The sequence below is a fragment of the Petromyzon marinus genome, chromosome 71 (assembly GCF_048934315.1).
Source record: "Petromyzon marinus isolate PM22_M1 ecotype Great Lakes invasive population chromosome 71, UKy_Petmar_22M1.pri1.0, whole genome shotgun sequence".
NCBI classification, from domain to species: Eukaryota; Metazoa; Chordata; class Hyperoartia; order Petromyzontiformes; family Petromyzontidae; genus Petromyzon; species Petromyzon marinus.
The window spans coordinates 730,906-752,962 of record NC_133737.1 but is presented as its reverse complement, the minus strand read 5'-3'; the positions used below and the strand labels follow the sequence as shown (position 1 = coordinate 752,962).

At 44.9% G+C, this 22,057-nt stretch overlaps 2 protein-coding genes across 2 annotated transcripts in view; both read left to right on the top strand.

Moving 5' to 3' along the window:
- LOC116957250 (uncharacterized) overlaps positions 1-22,057 on the top strand; it is a 116,815-nt gene that overhangs the window by 13,744 nt on the left and 81,014 nt on the right. The window lies entirely within an intron of this gene.
- LOC142906799 (uncharacterized) lies at positions 546-15,022 on the top strand. Its single transcript, XM_076055347.1, has 5 exons — positions 546-2,386; positions 5,302-5,357; positions 5,593-5,623; positions 10,668-10,741; positions 12,326-15,022. The coding sequence occupies exons 1-5, from the start codon at positions 575-577 to the stop codon at positions 13,440-13,442; spliced, it is 3,090 nt and encodes a 1,029-aa protein (XP_075911462.1). The 5' UTR covers positions 546-574; the 3' UTR covers positions 13,443-15,022.

Genomic DNA, 22,057 nt, shown 5'->3' with positions numbered 1-22,057 from the left:
TAAACTCTATTAACTATATTGAGCACGGCGGTTATATCAAAACAGTTTATTTTAGTTTTCTATGGAACTCTTTGTAAGAATGGAGTCAGGAAGTTATCACAGCACACGTGCAGCTGAAGTCGGAACTGTCCATCCCAGCATTCAAGGACATCTGTGCCTGGCTTCACACCTCTAAGTTGCGATTTAACATTCATTTATGATTTCTGCACAACACAAATAGTATTATTTTCAACACCCTTTGCTATGTCAGCTGAATTTCGCTTTCATTAATATTCCTTTTGAAGCCAGACAGCCGAAATTGTGTGCTCGGAGTTCTGGGTTAACATTCATTTTGAAGATACTAGGGCTTCTAGGTACGTTTAAAACCATTTTCCCTCTCATTGTGTGCCATAACAGCCCGTGTGATGAATTTGGGACACTTTTCACTATATCATGAATATATGAATAGGTAAAGACATGTAAGTCACGTGTACCTGTATATTTGCATTCCTCTGTGCATCGATACTGACGTGTAGATGGTGTGGATATTCTTTTTTCTGTCTGCAGCTGTCGCTTCCTCTGCAGAATTTGTCTGATGGGGCAAAGGCACTCGGCGCGGCTCGGTGCAAAAAGGCAACAATGCGCTCGGTGTGCATACAGCACAGATCGTCCTGACCATTTGACACGGCACCAGAGAACTCACACAGGAGAGAAACCCTTCAAGTGCAGTGTGTGTGGGAAGTCGTTTGCACATTCATCTACTCTTGTAAAACACCAGAGAACACACACGGGAGAGAAACCCTTCAAGTGCAGTGTGTGTGGGAAGACGCTTGCACATTCATCTGCTCTTGTAAAACACCAGAGAACACACACGGGAGATAAACCCTTCAAGTGCAATGTGTGTGGGAAGGCGTTTGCACAGTTAACGCATCTTCATGTACACCAGAGAACACACACAGGAGAGAAACCCTTCAAGTGCAGTGTGTGTGGGAAGGCGTTTGCACATTCATCTGTTCTTGTAACACACCAGAGCACTCACACAGGAGAGAAACCCTTCAAGTGCAGTGTGTGTGGGAAGGCGTTTGCACATTTATCTGTTCTTGTAAAACACCAGAGAACACACACGGGAGAGAAAGCCTTCAAGTGCAGTGTGTGTGGGACGGCGTTTTCAGATTCATCTGCTCTTGTAATACACCAGAGAACACACACGGGAGATAAACCCTTCAAGTGCAGTGTGTGTGGGAAGGCGTTTGCACGTTCAACTACTCTTGTAACACACCAGAGGACTCACACAGGAGAGAAACCCTTCAAGTGCAGTGTGTGTGGGAAGGCGCTTGCACATTCATCTGGTCTTGTAAAACACCAGAGAACACACACGGGAGAGAAAGCCTTTAAGTGCAGTGTGTGTGGGACGGCGTTTTCAGATTCATCTGCTCTTGTAAAACACCAGAGAACACACACGGGAGATAAACCCTTCAAGTGCAGTGTGTGTGGGAAGGCGTTTGCACGTTCAACTACTCTTGTAACACACCAGAGGACTCACACAGGAGAGAAACCCTTCAAGTGCAGTGTGTTTGGGAAGGCGCTTGCACATTCATCTGGTCTTGTAAAACACCAGAGAACACACACGGGAGATAAACCCTTCAAGTGCAATGTGTGTGGGAAGGCGTTTGCACAATCATCTACTCTTGTAATACACCAGAGAACTCACACAGGAGAGAAACCCTTCAAGTGCAGTGTGTGTGGGAAGGCGTTTGCACGTTCAACTACTCTTGTAATACACCAGAGCACTCACACAGGAGAGAAACCCTTCAAGGACAGTGTGTGTGGGAAGGCGCTTGCACATTCATCTGGTCTTGTAAAACACCAGAGAACACACACGGGAGATAAACCCTTCAAGTGCAATGTGTGTGGGAAGGCGTTTGCACAATCATCTACTCTTGTAACACACCAGAGAACTCGCATAGGAGAGAAACCCTTCAAATGCAGTGTGTGTGGGAAGGCGTTTGCACTTTCATCAAATCGTCAAAGACACCAGAGAACACACAAGCATCGGAAGATCCACAAGGAGTGGAGTCTGAAATCAGTTTGTGAAAGTCAAAGTGCCGCAATGAGCCCATCCCTCATGAAACAAGAACTGGAAGAAAATCCCAGCTTGGACACTTTTAAAGGTATCGAGGTGAAATATGAAGAGGTGATGGTGAAATGTGAAGAAGTGAGGGTAAAATGTGAAGATGAAGATTCAACTCCAAAACCGGACCTTCGCATCGATGGAGGCAACGTGAAGCAGGAGGAGAGTTCTGACTGTGAGGCAGAGCGAGGCAACTCCCAGCAGTTTGTGGAAGTGGAGGTGTGGGTGGACTTCCTCCAAAACAATACAAAGTCAAATGGAGACCCGTTAGATGTGTAAGCTTGAGACGATGTCGCTCCAATAGATGCACCTTTGTCACAGGCCTTTAATGACAAGAATGTGAAGTTGAACGCTCAATTCCTAGGTGCAACCTGCAGGGTAAGAGCGGCCAGTCTTTGTGGACCTGTGGGTTGGGTAGATCTCTAACTAGAAGCGAGAGCCAATAATCTCCCAAGCATTCACTAGGTTCTAATAATTCCATTTATATCGTGCTTGCTTAATCGACGCTGGCAATTCGGAGTTTTGTGTCGTATCTCGTTTCAAACACTCGAAGAGCACCCCCAAGTAGCAGCTGCTCCTGTGTGGCACAAGGTGGTGGCCCTGCACCGGCCTGCATGTGGACAAGAGCCTGTCAGTAGGGGGCGATGGTTGATGTGGCATCTTATTTGTGGAGTTTGTAGGTAATGTTTAGAATTTGATACATTTTGACCCAGACGCCAGCATGCAATGGCCTACTCGTTTTGAATGGCGCAAGAGTATGTTGTACATACACTGTTAAGCAGACGGTGCGTATTTTTAAAAATACGATGTAACCTGATGCAGCATATTTCAGTGCAGTAATACAATTTCGTTAAAATTACTCAATAATTTAGAATGAATACTTGTCTGATTTTGTCTATAAGGGTCAAACATTGAATAAGTGATGTTAGGACAAAGTGTGTGTTTTGGAAGTAACCTGTACAGGTAACTCAGGTGCGACTCATTGTTCTTGTGATACAGGGCAAAGGGGTTTTTTTGTGTTTTCAGGAAGCATCTCCCTCTGGAGCAACTCATTGTCTTTGAAATAGGGAGCACACTCGGATCATTCATCAGCTACAAGGCATACGACTCAAAAGTTACATGTAGAGGAGAAACATTCTCTACAACACTAATTATAATTTTGTTTTACGTGTTGACGTAGATTTTGTCGAATAAGGACGAGAAATGGTCCTTGCTGATTAACGTCTGGATGTCCATAACTATCGGTTGAAGCATCCCGGCTGCTCTTGAGACGCTGTACACCAATAAGGGTCCACAGGTGGCTTGCACTGAATCAGTAATGCACTCCCATAAGGCTGTGCTAGTTATAGTTTGTGTAAAACATTCCTTTGTTTCGTGGAGAGATCGATAAATGAAAGATGTCGTGTCTGCTGATCTGCGTCATACCAAGGAAGTAATTTAAGAGACTACATTTGAAATGCATTTTTGGTACAGATTTGTATTCGGTTACAAGGCAGCGCACATCTAGTAGATACATTCTCCACAACAACACTCATGAGAATTTTGCATGACGTCTTATATGTTGGTGAACTAGGACAAGAAATGCTCCTTGCTGATTAACGTCTGGATGTTCACAACCAAGGGTTGAAGCAAGCCTGACCGCCTGCGGTGCCCCTCAACCATTTACAGCCTAGGGCCAGGAAAGTCACGAAAAAAATTGCACACGAACGACGCCTCCACGCAAGCTCCCGATGCTCCGTTTTGAAGTTTTAAAATGAAACAGTTTTAATTTGATTGTTTTGAATTCGATAATTGTATTTCCTCATTAAAATCTTATCTCATTATACTTCTGGAAGACTTATATGAAAACGACATTTGGTATGAATTTTCTCTCGTCGTTAAGTAGATGGCCTTGCCGGGGTTCGGTTCGATGCGGACTTTCACCTGGTTGGGATCGCGGGCTCGAGATGAGGCGACACAGAGCTGGCCGTGCGAGAAGACCGGCGTCTACAGATCGATTTCAACGCGATCGAACGTCTGTCCCTTCGCCTCCGTCGTTCATGCAGGGGGTGCGTAGATATGCAGAGCCCCTTGCATGAAAACGATGGAAAGTTCAGCGTTCATCACAGATACATTTGAGCGCTTATATAAAAGAGTTTAGCCAGTGGGTTTTCAAAGTACCTTCGTCTTACAGAAATCAATTTCGCGTGAGCCCACCGCATTAAAACGATGCTCAGCTGAGCGGGGCGAGCCACGGTGTGGGGACGGGGGGGGGGGGTCACCTTATCTTTGTCACGTGCCGTAGCTCACGTGACTTCTGCCGCGACAATGTCTGGATGTTTTCACCTGAGGACGACCGCTCGTTTTTCGATCGAAACGTGATTTATTTATTTTATTTTTTCTACCTACGTGACTTTACCGAAAGAACCAATGAGTATGAAAGACGTCTTGTCTGCTGATCTTGTTCATATCTGTGTACATCGATATCTCACATTGCTTACACATACACACCACACACAATGAACTATATAGAAACTAGAACGACTTCCGGGGATGGGCAAAGATTGAGGAATCTCTTTCAATGGAGCGAGTTAAGTTTGTTCAACATCTCTCTGTCCGTCTGTGTCTCTGTTTCCCTCTGTGTCTCTCTCTGCCTGTGTCTCTCTTTCTATCTTTCTCTGTCTCTGTGTTCCTCTTGTTTGTGTCTGTCCACCTGTCTTGTCTGTGTCTGTCTATCAGCGTCTGTCCAACCGTAGTCAACGACTGTCAGTAGCAGCAGGCGCCCGTTCAGCTCCCACGGCTACACGCCACTCAAACTTGCTCCCAACACACAAAGACAAAGATCCCCCGTACAGCTTGGACAGAATGTTGGGGCAAGTGCAGTTAGTGAGCACCTAACACAAAGACAAAGATCCCCCATATAGCCTGGACAGAATGTAGGGGCAAGTGCTGTTAGCGAGCACCTATTAAGGGTGGGACGGCACATGAGGGGGTGGGTGGCCAGCACCACGCCGGGCCGCCTTTGTCTCCCTAGTGGCGATGTTTACACACCGCGCCAGGTACTCGTTTGAGGCCGAGTCGACGTAGGGGAGGCTCAGGACCGGTTCAGAAAATCGTCACTGGCGGTGTTGGCCACGAGCGGGAAAGGAACCCGGCTGGTCGAGAGCGCAGCGCTCTCACGTCACTGCCGCTCCCCTTCTGTCACCGCTCAGCATGACCTCATCGGCATCAAACGCGAGGGGGCGGTAGGCCTAGCTAGTGACGTCATGTCAGCCACACCCGACAACCGCTCTCTTGAGCGTTACGTCACCTCCGTTCGGCCGCTGCCGATTTCTGTTCCGGTGCCAATCCTTATTTGGGCAAAGCTACGCCCGGTGACTGCACGCTCATTAACATAATGTGTCCGTTAAAGCCGTCCGCTCAGTGTGGGAGGAGAGTGTCTTGTACCCCGGAAGTGACGTCACGTCACCTGGTGCCGCGTGACGTCACGAGGAAACCTGAAGCTGCCGCTTCGTGCGTGAACTGAAATCCGAGGTGAGAAATTCTCATCGCGGTTGTGGTGGTTGTTGTGGTGGTTGTTGTGGTGGTTGTTGTGGTGGTTGTTGTGGTTGTTGTTGTGGTTGTTGTGGTGGTTGTTGTGGTGGTTGTTGTGGTGGTTTTTGTTGTGGTGGTTGTTGTTTTGGTGGTTGTGGTGGTGATTGTGGTGGTGGTGGTGGTGGTGGTTGTGATGGTGGTGGTTGTGGTGGTTGTTGTGGTTGTTGTGGTGGTTGTGGTTGTTGTGGTGGTTGTTGTGGTGGTGGTTGTTGTTTACCGAGGTAGAGCCTCGCCTCGTAGGGATGTCAATTGAGTAGCAGCGAGCATGGAAGCGATGTCCAGGTTGGAACTTTACAGCACGGGGCCTAGCCACACGGGGCCTTGCCTCCTGCCCTCGCCTGATCGCGTTTGCTTCAATTCTCTTGCTTAGTTGAGCAATCTTTGTAAGAATGTAATCGACCAGGCTATGCGTTAATTTTGTGTTGACCGACTCTCTGTGTTGCATTGCATTACATTTCCAAATTTTACTCAGTTTGTTTGATTAAGTGTGCTTTCTCTCTGTGTCCTGTTATTATTTACTGCAGTCACCAAAGCTCCAATCTCTCATTGGCACAAGGCCGTAATTGTAATATATTATAATAATTATAATATATATTGGGCGACACACACTGTTGTATATATGTTTTATGAAAATTGATGAAAATAATGAAAATTAATTGAAAGTTGAATTATGCATAAATTATCCGAAATTATGTTAATTATTGTAATTATGCGCATAAATTATGCTGATTTGAGACATAATCGTATTAATTTATGCGAGTGGGCGTGGTTCGGATAATGCAGGTCGTTATGGATTATCAGGTCGAGCCTCGGTGACTAGGATTGTGTTATGAATTGGAATGACGCAATTAATCGTATGCAGTGACGCAGGCGTTGTGAGCGTGAATGAGAGAGAGTCGATTCGACTCTGCTCTTTAATTCCGTATTATCGATAAGGATACGATTACTCTCGATTGAACATTACGAATTATGTGTGTTATGGATTATGTGTGGTGATAGTGTGCTTATGATAGGTCCCCAGAATTCAGATCTCATACACAGAACAATATTATTCAGAATTTCAGGAAGAATCACACACAAACCTTCTGCTTTAATCAATTTTATTTCTAGCTAACTTTAATTTTTGGATAATATGAAAACTCAATCTCGGGATTTTGGAATTTCAACACAGCGTTAACATGATACCATCACGATTGCGTTGTTTCTCCTCGATAGCGGCACCTGTGGTTAATTCCCGACGCGTAGCGCAATCGATCGGTTGTTGAGAGAGAGATTAAAAACATGCAAACTATTCTATCAAACCTTAACTTTATAATATGCAAACTCGTATACTTGAATTGTTACACAACACGGCACTCGGTCTTTGATTCGTATCCAATCCTTAACACATTCTGATATGCGAAATTATAATGCTTGAAATCGTCAGCACAGTACCACGGCGATGTTCGTTCATTAATTCATCAACGATTATGCAATTAAAGCGTTCGACTGAAATAATTCTGATTGCCTCATCAACGTAACTCAATGGGTGGCGATGTTTTTCGTTATCAGCTAATAGTTGACGCAGTTATCATGAGTCTTGTATGTTTAATGGGAGGGTTGTTGATTTCTTGCGTTGGGCAAACGCCTAGGTTGATTTCCTTGTCAAAAAAAATGTTTGTTCGTTGTGTAGCGGTGGGGGAGTGAGGAGGGAGTGTGGGGGAGGGGCATACGAACGACTGCCAGTTTCTGTCCACCGCTGGCTGGATGAGTCAGCACGACGCTCGCCGTCGTCGCGCCGATGGGTGTTGAGTGCGGGGCCGCTGCCCTCTCAGCCCTGGTGACGCGAAGTTGCGCGCTGTAGCACGCTGGTGGCACGCTGTTGGCACGCGCTGGTGCTGGTGGCACGCTGGTGGCGCGCTGTTGGCACGCGCTGGTGCTAATGCTGGTGCTGATGGCACGCTGGTGGCGCGCGCTCCCTCTCCTTGAAGATGCGCGAACGCGCCCGTGCTGATTCGCTGACAGCAGTTTCTCTCCACTGCTGGCTGAGCTGCTGCACGCTCTTGCTTGGCGTTGCTGGCCGCGCTCTTTCTCCTTGAAGATGCGCGAACGCGCCCGTGCTGATTCGCTGACAGCAGTTTCCTCCACTGCTGGATGAGCTGCGCCGGTGCGCGCTCTTTCCGCTGCTGTAGTATCTGACGCTGCACTCGCGGGCGACAGGTCAAGTTTTTCTTCTGCTGAGTGAGCCGAGTCGCACGCGCTCTCTTTGTTGAGGTTGTTGGCGGCTCTCTGACAGCAGGTTTCTTCCACTGCTGTATAACTCAAGTCGCACGCGCTTGGTCACTGGTTTGCTGAAGTTGTTGGCGGCTGCTCGTGCTTTTCCGCTGCTGGTTGAGCCACGTTGCACGTGCTTTCCTCGTGGAGATGCTCGAGCGCTCTCAGCGCTGATTCGCTGATACTTTGTTGGCGGCTGGCCAAGCTTTTTCTTCAGTTGAGTGAGTTGAGTCGCACGTGCTCTCTCTGTTGAAGTGCGCGAACGCGCCCGTGCTGGTTCGCTGACAGCAGGTTTCCTCCACTGCTGTATGGCTCACTTTTGTTGATACATCGCCACTCAGCGATCATCGCTACTCAGCGAGGCTCGGAGCCAGCCGCTCCATGCGACTGCTCGTCCTGTGGACGTCTTGACTCGCTGATCTGTCTTGACTCTTGACTTAACTTCACTGACTTTTGAAAATGCGGCTGACCGTTATATTCAAAGACAATTATCTCTGCGCAGTGGAAAAGGGGGGGGGCGGGGTCTGTGTGTGTGAGTTCGTGTGGTTGTACAGATGGCTCCTGCGATAACGATCTGTTTGCCCTGGCGTGAAATTCCTCTCTCGCGCTCTTCGGGAGAGACAAAGGTGGTCGGGAGTACCTATCTCTTTATACTTTCGACTTTATATTTCTCAAATATCATTTGGTCCCATGTTCGCCAAGACTCGTGTTTGTAACTACGTCCTCCCGACACCCCTCTCGGGTTACCGAGGTTCGCATTGATATGATGGAGTTATTAGAAAGAAAAATAATTTTCATCCTGAGTTTAAGAGGTCCGTTTCCAGATTGTTGGAATCCATATCCCTTGGTTCTGTAAGGTTCTATAATGGAATATCGTTTAAGGTTAACACGTTATTATTAATATTATATTGCAATTTTCTTTAAAACTTTGTTTGACTGGTTGCCATGTGTGGGGTGGGGTGTGTCTCCTCATCAAACCCAGCTGGCTTTTCCAGATGGCCCCTTGTGATAAAGGTGGTCGGGGTTGCTTGGGATATTGTTTAAACTCTTTTGTAAGTTTGCCCGTTCACCTCATTCCTTCTCGATAACCTTTGATGTGACTCGGTATTTTGTCTCCAAGCTTTGTTTTAACAGTAAAAGTATTAAAGGTGAAAATCATTTGATCGCGAATTAATTATTGGATAATAATTCACTGATGTATCTGGTGGCCTGGTCTTGATTGGAGTGAGCGCAAGGACCGCTTACTTTAGCTTATTCTTGTTATTGCATTTTAAATTTGAACCGTTGTTTTAATGACAAAGGAAAAAAATATATATGGTTTAACCCGTGGGCGTCCTCGTTTCTGGCTTGCGGAGGGCTTCCCTCTGCGTGACCTCCCTTAGGGCACATCAAACTCTTGTTCATCTGGAGATCTTCACAGATAGCTGCTAACATGCTCACCTCGAGAGTTTTATTATTTCTTTATTTTTTAATGGTCTGTTTATGATCGACATCTGGTTTTTAGTGTGCCTGGCTTACGGGTTTTATTTATTATTTTGTTTGTTTGTAAAAAAATATATATAACGCAAATATTATTGTTAATATCAATTTTAGAAAAGGCTCATATACAACAACACCCCCCTCCCAATAATAAAATATGCTCAAAATGTCCCCCCCAATATATTGCTATGAAAATATGTTTTTTAAATAATAATTGCTATGTTAATAAAAACCACAATTTGCTAAACCTTGGCCACAAAATCTGGACTTGTCTTCATATAACAATGCATAGATTTCTGTTTATATGATTGCGTTGTACTTTATGAATCCCTAATCTCTGCCATTACATACTATGAAACAAGAAAAGGTAAAAAAGAAAAAACAGAGCAATGTAATACAATACAATATTAGACATTGTATCAAATAAAACAAATTCCAACCCATGTGTTAGTGAATTTTTAAAATATTTTATGCAGGAAATGGCAGGAAATTAGTTTTCAAATTACATTTTTTTCTGGGGGGGGGGGACCCCAGACCCCCTGGAAAATTTGGTCCCCCCCCAATGTTGACTCCATGGCTACGGCCTTGCAATGACTTGCTAATTTCTCTACCCCCCCCTCTCTCGCTATTTAAGGCCTCGACACAGAGGCGTTGCCTATGTGTGTATCTCTCTCTGTGTGTCTTTGTGTTATCTCTCTCTGTCTGTGTCTCTGTGTCTGTGTTTTGTCTCTCAAATTGAGCAATCTTTGGAAGAACGTAATCAACCAGGTGGGGTGTTGTTGACTGTTATGTTAGCCGACTTTGTGTTGTATTGCAGTACTTTCTAAGTTTTCTAGGTTTGTTTTCTCTTTCATTTGTATCTGATGATGATTGCTTGTGTTGCAATCGAAACGTCGTATGCTATTTGCACACAGCGTTGGTGTACGGTGCTTTTTCTGGAATATTTTGCTGTTTTTTCCTGGATTTTCTATTTGCACAGTCACATAGTCACTTCAAGATGTTTTCTTGTTCGTGTTTTTGTTTTTTGTTTGTTGCGGTTGCACCCGATTCAAGAGCCGAAGGGCTCACAGAGCTATACCAAATAAATGAAACTGAAAATATTATTTTATTTATTTAGTTTTTTTCCACGTGACTTTACCGAAAGAACCAAAGACTATCTTGCTTAAGTTTTAATTTCTCTTCACCTGGCTTGCTACTTTGTTACTTTGTTTTATTTTAAATATGCACAGTTTTTATTTAATTTTTTTACCAGGCCACGCCCGCGTTCAACTGCTGTACTCCTCTTGTTTTCAAAAGCGACCTGCCCACAACAACAATAACAACAAGGTGGGGCTTGTCAACAGCATGGCGGTGTTCACTCTAAACGCGTGGAGGTGTTCACTCTGGATGCGTGGAGGTGTTCACTCTGGACGCGTGGCGGTGTTCACTCTGGATGCGTGGCGGTGTTAACTCTGGACACGTGGCGGTGTTCACTCTGGACACGTGGCGGGGTTCACTCTGGGCGCGTGGCGGTGTTCACTCAAGACGCTTGGCGGTGTTCACTCTAGACACGTGGCGGTGTTCACTCTGGAGGCGTGGCGGTGTTCACTCTACTTGGTGGAGTGAGGAAGCATTAATTCTGAGCAGGTGAAGGTGGCCAGGCGTGGGTCTGGACACACCACCACCTGTGAACCATGCCAGTGTGTGACAGTGGTGGAGCCAGTGGGGGTGTGGTGGCACGTACTTCCCCAATGGTCCGATTGAAATCCCTAATTTCGATCGGATCATTGGGGTTTATTAGTAACTAGCTTCACTACCTGGCTTCGCCTGGGACTTGGATTCTTGTCTTGGATAAATTTCAAATTTCATAATCCATTATCTGTGTTGCGGGTTGACGCCACACACTCCATGGTCAATTCCCCCACTCCCCTAAAATACAAAAATATATTTTAATACTTTGTGCATTGTGTCCAATCTGGAAGCTACCCACATTACAAATGTCAAGTTTGTAGCATGTTTGGAAGTATGCTGAACATTTCAAACAGACACAAATTCACAATTGTGTGCAGTTGCGTATTCAGTACACGACTTCCCTGATGGCAAACACCTTCAGCGAGCGTGATGCCTATCACACGCATCGAATAAAAAGCATAGGACAAGTCCTTAGTAACAACTCCTTACTTACTAACAACTCCTTACTAACAACTCCTTACTTACTAACAACTCCTTACTAACAACTCCTTACTCACTAACAACTTCTTACTAACAACTCCTTACTTACTAACAACTATAATTTTTAATTTGCTGAAGGGGTTGCCCCTCCTACCTGAAAATCCTGGCTCCACCTCTGAGTGTGTGACAGGGTCAAGTTTGTATTTGCAGTAAACTCTATTAACTATATTGAGCATGGCGGTTATATCAAAACAGTTTATTTTAGTTTTCTATGGAACTCTTTGTAAGAATGGAGTCAGGAAGTTATCACAGCACACGTGCAGCTGAAGTCGGAACTGTCCATCCCAGCATTCAAGGACATCTGTGCCTGGCTTCACACCTCTAAGTTGCAATTGAACATTAATTTATGCATTTCTGCACAACACAAATAGTATTATTTTCAACACCCTTTGCTATGTCAGCTGAATTTCGCTTTCATTAATATTTCTTTTGAAGCCAGACAGCCGAAATTGTGTGCTCGGAGTTTTGGGTTAACATTCATTTTGAAGATACGAGGGCTTCCAGGCACGTTTATGACATTTGCCCTCTTATTGTGTGCCATAACAGCCCTTGTGATGAATTTGGGACACTTTTTCACTATATCATGAATATATGAATAAGTATAGACATGTAAGTCACGTGTGACTGTGTGTTTGCATTCCTCTGTGCATCAATACTGACGTGTAGATGGTGTGGACATACGTTTTTTTCTGTCTGCAGCTGTCGCTTCCTCTGTTGCTTCCTCTGCAGAATTTGTCTAATGGAGCAAAGGCACTCGGCGCAGCTCGGTACAAAAAGGCAACAATGCAACCTGTGTGCATACAGCACGGATCGTACTGGAAATTTGACCTTGCACCAGAGAACTCACACAGGAGAGAAACCCTTCAAGTGCAGTGCGTGTTGGAAGGCGTTTTCAGTTTCATCTACTCTTGTAACACACCAGAGAACACACACGGGAGAGAAACCCTTCAAGTGCAATGTGTGTGGGAAGGCATTTTCAGATTCATCAAATCTTCATGTACACCAGAGAACACACACGGGAGAGAAACCCTTCAAGTGCAGTGTGTGTGGGAAGGCGTTTACACTTTCATCTACTCTTGTAACACACCAGAGAACACACACGGGAGAGAAACCTTTCAAGTGTACTGTGTGTGGGAAGGCGTTTGCACAGTCACCTACTCTTGTAAGACACCAGAGAAGACACACGGGAGAGAAACCCTTCAAGTGCAGTGTGTGTGGGAAGGCGTTTTCAGATTCATCTGCTCTTGTAGCACACCAGAGAACACACACAGGAGAGAAACCCTTCAAGTGCAGTGTGTGTGGGAAGGCGTTTACACGTTCATCAAATCTTCATGTACACCAAAGAACACACACGGGAGAGAAACCCTTCAATTGCAGTCTGTGTGGGAAGGTGTTTTCACAGTCACCACATCTTCAAAAACACAAGAAAACTCACAAGCATCAGAAGATCCACAAGGAGTGGAGTCTGAAATCAGCTTGTGAAAGTCAAAGTGCTGCAATGAGCCCATCCCTCATGAATCAAGAACTGGAAGAAAATCCCAGCTTGGACACTTTTAAAGGTATAGAGGTGAAATATGAAGAGGTGAAGGTGAAATGTGAAGAAGTGATGGTGAAGAGCGCAGAAGTGAAGGTCAAATGTGAAGATGAAGATTCAACTCCAAAATCGGACCTTCACATCGATGGAGGCAAGGTGAAGCAGGAGGAGAATTCTGACTGCGAGGCAGAGCGAGGCAACTCCCAGCAGTTTGTGGAAGTGGAGGTGTGGGTGGACTTCCTAGACAATACAAAGTCAAATGGAGACCCGGTAGATGTGTAAGGCAGAGACGATGTCGCTCCAATAGATGCACCTTTGTCACAGGCCTTCAATGACAAGAATGTGAAGTTGAACACTCAATTCCTAGGTGCAACCTGCAGGGTAAGAGCGGCCAGTCTTTGTGGACCTGTGGGTTGCGTAGATCTCAAACCAGTAGCGAGAGCCAATAAGCTCCCAAGCATTCACTGTTCTAATAATTGCATTTATATGGTGCTTGCTTAATCGCCTCTGGCAATTCGGAGTTTATTTATCGTATCTCGTCTCAAACACTCGAAGAGCATCCCCAAGTAGCAGCAGCCCCTGTGTGGCACAAGGTGGTGGCCCTGCACCGGCCTGCATGTGGACAAGAGCCTGTCAGTAGGGGGCGATGGTTGATGTGGCGTCTCAGTTGTGGAGTTTGTAGGTAATGTTTAGAATTTGGTAAATTTTGACCCAGACGCCAGCATGCAATGGCCTACTCGTTTTTAATGACAATAGTATGTTGTACATACACTGTTAAGCAGACGGTGTGTATTTTTTTAAAAATATATTCTTGTTAATACGATGTAACCTGATACAGTATATTTCAGTGCAGTAATAAAATTTTGTTAAAATGACTCAATAATTTATAATTAATGCTTGTCTGATTGTGTTCGTACATGTATCATTTTGTCTATAAGGGTCAAACATTGAATAAGTGATGTTAGGACAAAGTGTGTGTTTTGGAAGTAACCTGTACAGATAACTCAGGTGAGACTCATTGTTCTTGTGATACAGGTCAAAGGGTATTTTTGTGTTTTCAGGAAGCATCTTCCTCTGGAGCAACTATTTTTCTTTGAAATAGGGAGCACACTCGGATCATTAATCAGTTACAAGGCATACCACTCAAAAGTTACACGTAGGGGAGATGCATTCTCTACAACACGAATTATAATTTTGTATTATGTGTTGACGTAGATTTTGTCTTACTGGGTCTAGAAATGCTCCTTGCTGATTAACGTCTGAATGTTCGAAACTATCGGTTGAAGCAGCCCGGCTGCTTTTGATACGCTGTGCACCAATAAGAGTCCACAGGTGGCTTGCACTGAATCAATGATGCACTCTCAGAAGGCTGTGCTAGATATAGTTTGTGGTAAACATTCCTTTGTTTCGTGGAGAGATCGATAAATGAAAGATGTCGTGTCTGCTGATCTGCTTCATAGCAAGGAGGTAATTTTAAGAGCACATTTGAAATGCATTTTTGGTACAGATTTGTATTCGGTTACAAGGCAGAGCACATCTAGTAGATACATTCCCCACAACAACACTCATTAGAATTTTTCATGACGTCTTATATGTTCGTGAACGAGGACTAGAAATGCTCCTTGCTGATTAACGTCTGGATGTTCACAACCAAGGGTTGAAGCAAGCCTGACCGCCTGCGGCGCCCCTCACAACCATTTACGGCCTTGGGCCAGGAAAGTCACGAAAAAAATTGCACACGAACGACACCTCCATGCAAGCTCTCGATGCTCCGTTTTGAAGTTTTAAAATGAAACAGCTTAGAATTGTATTGTTTTGAATTAGATAATTGTATTTCTTCATTAAAAGCTTATCTCATTTTACATGTGGAAGACTTATTTGAAAACGACATTTGGTGTGAATTTTCTCACGTCGTTAAGTAGATGGTCTTGCCAGGGATTCGGTTCGATGCGGACTTTCACCTGGTTGGGATCGTGGGATCGAGATGAGGTGACACAGAGATGGCCGTGCGAGAAGACCGCCGTCTGCAGATCGATTCCAACGCGATCGAACGTCTGTCCCTGCGCCTCCACTGTTCATGCAGGGGGTGCGTAGGTTTGCAGAGCCCCCTGCATGAAAACGATGGAAAGTACAGCGTTCGTCACAGATGAAGTTGTGCGCTTATATAAAAGAGAGTAGCCAGTGGGTTTTCAAAGTACCTTCGTCTTACAGAAATCAATTTCGCGTGAGCCCACCGCATTAAAACAATGCTCAGCTGAGCGGGGTGAGCCACGGCGGGGGGGGGGGTCACCTTATCTTTGTCACGTGCCGTAGCTCACGTGACTTCTGCCGCGACAATGTCTGGATGTTTTCACTTGAGGACGACCGCTCGTGTTGCGATCGAAACGTCGCGATTTATTTTTTATTATTTTATTTTTTCTACCTGCGTGACTTTACCCAAAGAACCAAAGTATGAAAGACGTCTTGTTTGCTGATCTTGTTCATAGCTGTGTACATTGCTTACACGTACACACCACACACAATGAAATAATTAGAAACTAGAACGACTTCTGGGGATGGGCAAAGATTGAGGAATCTTTCAATGGAGCGAGTTAAGTTTGTTCAACATATAGGAATAGGTTTTACCCTTTTAACTGGCACAAAAACTGACACCTTTATTCAAGGCATCATGTTTGCAATGACCACAACACAAGCAGTCAAAATGCAAACAAAAAAGACAACTCTGATAATAATATGCACTGTCTTTGAATTTGATTGGTCCACACCCGAGACAGCTTTTCTTAGAGCCTAGTCTCCATTGGTGTTGGACCAGAAGACGCCAAAAGGCGTACAACTAAAAAAACAGCGCACTATCAGAGTATTGAGGGCTCGGGGTGAGCATTTACATTATGAGACCTCCTTTGCCAGAAACAAGATATAGGAATAGGTTTTACCCTTTTAACTGGCACATCTCTCTGTCCGTCTGTGTCTCTGTTCCCCTCTGTGTCTCTCTCTGCCTGTGTCTCTCTGTCTATCTTTCTCTGTGTTCTTCTTGTCTGTGTCTGTCCGCCTGTCTTGTCTGTCTGTCTATCAGCGTCTGTCCAACCGTAGTCACCGACTGTCAGTAGCAGCAGGCGCCCGTTCAGCTCCCACGGCTACACGCCACTCAAACTTGCTCCCAACACATAAATACAAAGATCCCCCGTGTAGCCTGCACAGACTGTTGGGGCAAATGCTGTAAGCGAGCACCTATTAAGGGTGAGACGGCACACGAGGGGGTGGGTGACCAGCACCACGCCGGGCCGCCTTTGTCTCCCTAGTAGCGATGTTTACTACACACCGCACCGGGTACTCATTTGAGGTTGAGTCGACGTAGGGGAGGCTCAGGACCGGTTCAGAAAATCGTCACTGGCGGTTTTGGCCACGAGCGGGAATGGAACTCGGCTGGTCGGGAGCGAGGCGCTCACCACGTCACTGCCGCTCCCCTTCTGTCACCGCTCAGCATGACCTCATCCGCGTCAAACGCGAGGGGGCGGTTGGCCTCGCTAGTGACGTCATGTCAGCCACACCCGACAACCGCTCTCTTGAGCGTTACGTCACCTCCGTTCGGCCGCTGCCGATTTCTGTTCCGGTGCCAATCCTTATTTGGGCAAAGCTACGCCCGTTGACTGCACGCTCATTAACATAATGTGTTCGTTAAAGCCGTCCGTTTAGTGTGGGAGGAGAGTGTCTTGTACCCCGGAAGTGACGTCACGGTACCTGCTGCCGCGTGACGTCACGAGGAAACATGAAGCTGCCGCTTCACGCGTGAACTGAAATTCGAGTTGAGAAATTCTCATCGCGGTTGTGGTGGTTGTTGTGGTGGTTGTGGTTGTTGTGGTGGTTGTTGTGGTGGTTGTTGTGGTGGTTGTAGTGGTTGTGGTGGTTGTTGTGGTGGTTGTGGTTGTTGTGGTTGTGGTTGTTGTGGTTGTTGTGGTGGTTGTTGTTGTGGTCGTGGTGGTTGTTGTTGTGATGGTTGTGGTGGTGGTGGTTGTGGTGGTTGTTGTTTACCGAGGTAGAGCCTCGCTCTATCTCTCGTAGGGATGTCAATTGAGTAGCAGCGAGCATGGAAGCGATGTCCAGGTTGGAACTTTACAGCGTGGGGCCTAACCACACGGGGCCTTGCCTCCTGTCCTCGCCTGATCACGTTTGCTTCAATTCTCTTGCTTAGTTGAGCAATCTTTGTAAGAATGTAATCGACCAGGCTATGCGTTAATTGTGTGTTGACCGACTCTCTGTGTTGCATTGCATTATATTTCCAAATTTTACTCAGTTTGTTTGATTAAGTGTGCTTTCTCTCTCTCTGTGTGTCCTGTTATTATTTACTGCAGTCACCAAAGCTCTAAATCTCTCATTGACACAAGGCCGTAATTATAATATATTATAATAATTATAATATATATTGGGCGACACACACCCCCCTCCCAATAATCAAATATGCTCAAAATTTCCCCCCCAATATATTGCTATAAAAATATTTTTTAAATATAATAATTGCTATGTTAATAAAAACAATTTGCTAAACCTTGGCCACAAAATCTGGACTTGTCTTCATATAACAATGCATAGATTTCTGTTTATATGATTGCGTTGTACTTTATGAATCCTTAATCTCTGCCATTACATACTATGAAACAAGAAAAGGTAAAAAAAGTAATAATAGAGCAATGTAATACAATACAATATTTGACATTGTATCAAATAAAACAAATTCCATCCCATGTGTTAGTGAATTTTTTTAATATTTTACGCAGGAAATGGCAGGAAATTAGTTTTCAAATTTACATTTTTTTCTGGGGGGGGGACCCCAGACCCCCTGGAAGATTTGGTCCCCCCCAATGTTGACTCCATGGCTACGCCCTTGCATTGACATGCTAATTTCTGTACCACCCCTCTCTCGCTATTTAAGGCCTCGAAACAGAGGCGTTGCCTATGTGTGTATCTCTCTCTGTGTGTCTTTGTGTTATCTCTCTCTGTGTATGTGTCTCCGTGTCTGTGTTTTGTCTCTCAAATTGAGCAATCTTTGGAAGAACGTTATCAACCAGGTGGGGTGTTGACTTATGTTAGCCGACTCTTTGTGTTGTGTTCCCGTACGTTTCTAAGTTTTCTAGGTTTGTTTTCTCTTTCATTTGTACCTGATGATGATTGCTTGTGTTGCAATCGAAACGTCGTATGCTATTTGCACACAGCGTTGGTGTACGGTGCTTTTTCTGGAATATTTTGCTGTTTTTTCCTGGATTTTCTATTTGCACAGTCACATAGTCACTTCAAGATGTTTTCTTGTTCGTGTTTTTGTTTGTTGCGGTTGCACCCGATTCAAGAGCCGAAGGGCTCACAGAGCTATACCAAATGAATGAAACTGAAAATAGTAATTTAATTTTTTTTCCACATGACTTTACCGAAAGAACCAAAGAGTATCTTGCTTAATTTTTAATTTCTCTTCACCTGGCATGCTACTTTCTTACTTTGTTTTATTTAAAATATTCACAGTTTTTATTTATTTATTTTTACCAGGCCACGCCCGCATTGAGCTGCTGTAACACTCTTGTTTTCAGAAGCGACCTGCCCACAACAACAATAACAACAAGGTGGGGCTTGTCAACAGCGTGGTGGTGTTCACTCTAGACGCGTGGTGGTGTTCACTCTAGACGCGTGGTGGTGTTCACTTTAGACACGTGGTGGTGTTCACACTAGACGCGTGGCAGTGTTCACACTAGACGCATGGCGGTGTTCACTCTAGACGCGTGGTGGTGTTCACTCTAGATGTGTGGTGTTCACTCTAGACGCGTGGTGGTGTTCACTTTAGACACGTGGTGGTGTTCACTTTAGACACGTGGTGGTGTTCACTCTAGACACGTGGTGGTGTTCACTCTAGACACGTGGCGGTGTTCACTCTAGATGTGTGGCGGTGTTCACTCTAGACGCGTGGTGGTGTTCACTCTAGATGTGTGGTGTTCACTCTAGACGCGTGGTGGTGTTCACTTTAGACGCGTGGTGGTGTTCACTTTAGACACGTGGTGGTGTTCACTCTAGACGCGTGGTGGTGTTCACTCTAGATGTGTGGTGTTCACTCTAGATGCGTGGTGGTGTTCACTCCAGACGTGCGGCGGTGTTCACTCCAGACGTGTGGCGGTGTTCACTCTAGACGCGTGGCGGTGTTCACTCTAGATGCGTGGCGGTGTTCACTCTAGACGCGTGGCGGTGCTCACTCAAGACGCGTGGCGGTGTTCACTCTAGACGCGTGGGGGTGTTGACTCTAGACGCGTGGCGGTGTTCACTCTAGACGCGTGGCTGTGAAAATTTCATGACGCCAGAGCTCAGCGTTGGAGAGGTTTTGCTGCTTCACACAAACAAACAGATGTAATGTTCTGCTTCATATTTAAGATAGCAGTTCTACCCGTTCTTCGCACGGATATGTATTGAACCTCCGAGAAGCCAATGGCTTCATCGGCCAGGAGCAAAGCGCCACCTAAAATCTCTCGGCACACTGTTAACAGCTCTAGAAGCACGGCGCGCAAAGAGCTATATGGTGGAGGTAAGCATTCAGTTTTTTTTTCAGTTTCTTTATTTTGGTATAGCCCTGTGAGCCATTCGGCTCTTGAATCGGGTGCATCCACAACAAACAAAAAAACAAAAACACGAACAAGAAAAACATCTTAAAGTGACTATGTGACTGCAAACAGAAAATACATGAAAATAAACAGCAAAATATTCCTGAAAAAAGCACCATACACCAATGCTGTGTGCAAAAAATCCCGGTGGGATGCAAGTCAAATAACAACAACAACCAAAATAAAACTTAGATTAAGGCCATCAGTCTAACTCTACTACAACAAACAAACAAACATGTCCAAACCAAAAAACGTTCCAAATCACCAAAAAATAAAGCCATAATTGCAACGTAACAGTGATTACAGGGACTGTGACCGAATTTTTACAATGAACTACATAAATAACATGTAACACCAAACCCTAGAGCCATAGCTGGCTGCATGAGTTACTCCACATAAACAGAAGCATCAGTCGGAGTATCAAATTTTTCAATACACCTTTAAGATCAGCACGCTAAATCAAAATACAGATAATACTTTGCAGCATCATCTGGAGCAAAACATTTTATTTTACGCCAATGAATAGCAGTGGCAGCTCGGGGTGTACAACTCCTCTAGAGCAGTTTTGAGAGAAGATCTCATTGGTAGCGATTCAAGTTGCAGTGTATTGGCAATAGCATTCCAGACCCTGGGGGCATCAATAGCAAAGGCCCTTCCTCCAGTTTTTGTACGGCAATAGGGAATGTGAAGCTGGTAAATGAGCGAAGACCTGAGGTCAAATTTGTTCTTTGAAACAGAGAGGAGATCCAGCAGAGCGCTTAACTCAGGCATTGCAGAGCGCTTAACTCAGGTGTGTTGTGGGTTGACGTCACACACTCCACGGTCATTTCCCCCCCCCCCCCCCAAAAAAAAAATACAAAAGTCTATTTTTATACTTTCTACATTGTGTACAGTATGGAACCTACCCACATGCCAAATTTCAATGGTGTTGCATGTTGGGAAGTATGCTAAACATTTCGAACAGACACACATATGCACACATTTCCCTTTTATAAATATAGATAAATCAGCATTTTGCGACCCCCACTGCCACCATGTGGCATATTATTACGTGCCAGGGACTCTATAAGAGGACAACAGTCCAAGTCCATAATTGGCAATAATTAACGGCAAAGCAGTTACAAGCGACTCACAGAATTGTGCGCAGTTGCGTATACAGTACACGACTTGCCTGATTTAAAGCTTTCGTGACTGCAAGGATTCATATTATTGCTTCTTTCGGTAAAGTCACGTAGAAGGGAAACAATAAAATAATACCGAAAGAACCAAGAATATGACTTCCCTGATGGCAAACACCTTCAGGGAGCGGTGATGCCTATCACACGCGTTGAATAAAAAGCGTAGGACAGGTCCTTACTTAGTAACAACTCCTTACTAACAACTCCTTACTTACTAACAACTCCTATCATTTTTGATTGCTGAAGGGGTTGCCCCTCCTACCTGAAAATCCTGGCTCCACCTCTGAGTGTGTGACAGGGTCAAGTTTTTATTTGCAGTAGAGTCTATTAACTCTATTGAGCATGGAGGTTATATCAAAACAGTTTATTTTTGTTTTCCTCTGGAACTTTTTGTAAGAATGGAGTCAGGAAGTTATCACCGCACACGTGCAGCTGAAGTTGGAACTGTTCATAACAGCATTCAAGGACATCTGTGCCTGGCTTCACACCTCAAAGTTGCGATTGAACGTTAATTTATGCATTTCTGCATAACACAAACAGTATTATTTTCAACACCCTTTGCTATGTCAGCTGAATTTAGCTTTCATAAATATTCCTTTTGAAGCCACACAGCCGAAATTGTGTGCTCTGAGTTTTGGGTTAACATTCATTTTGAAGATACTAGGGCTTCCAGGCATGTTTATGAACATTTGCCCTCTAATTGTGTGCCATAACAGCCCATGTGATGAATTTGGGACACTTTTTCACTATAACATGAATATATGAATAAGTATAGACATGTAAGTCATGTTTGACTGTATATATGCATTCCTCTGTGCCTCGATACTGACGTGTAGATGGTGTGGATATTGTTTTTTCTCTCTGCAGCTGTCGCTTCCTCTGCAGAATTTGTCTGATGGAGCAAAGGCACTCGGTGCAGCTCTGTGCAAAAAGGCATCAATGCGACCGGTGTGCATACAGGACGGATCGTACTGACCATTTGACCTTGCACCAGAGAACTCACACGGGAGAGAAACCCTTCAAGTGCAGTGTGTGCGGGAAGGCATTTTCACAGTCATCTGCTCTTGTAACACACCAGAGAACACACACG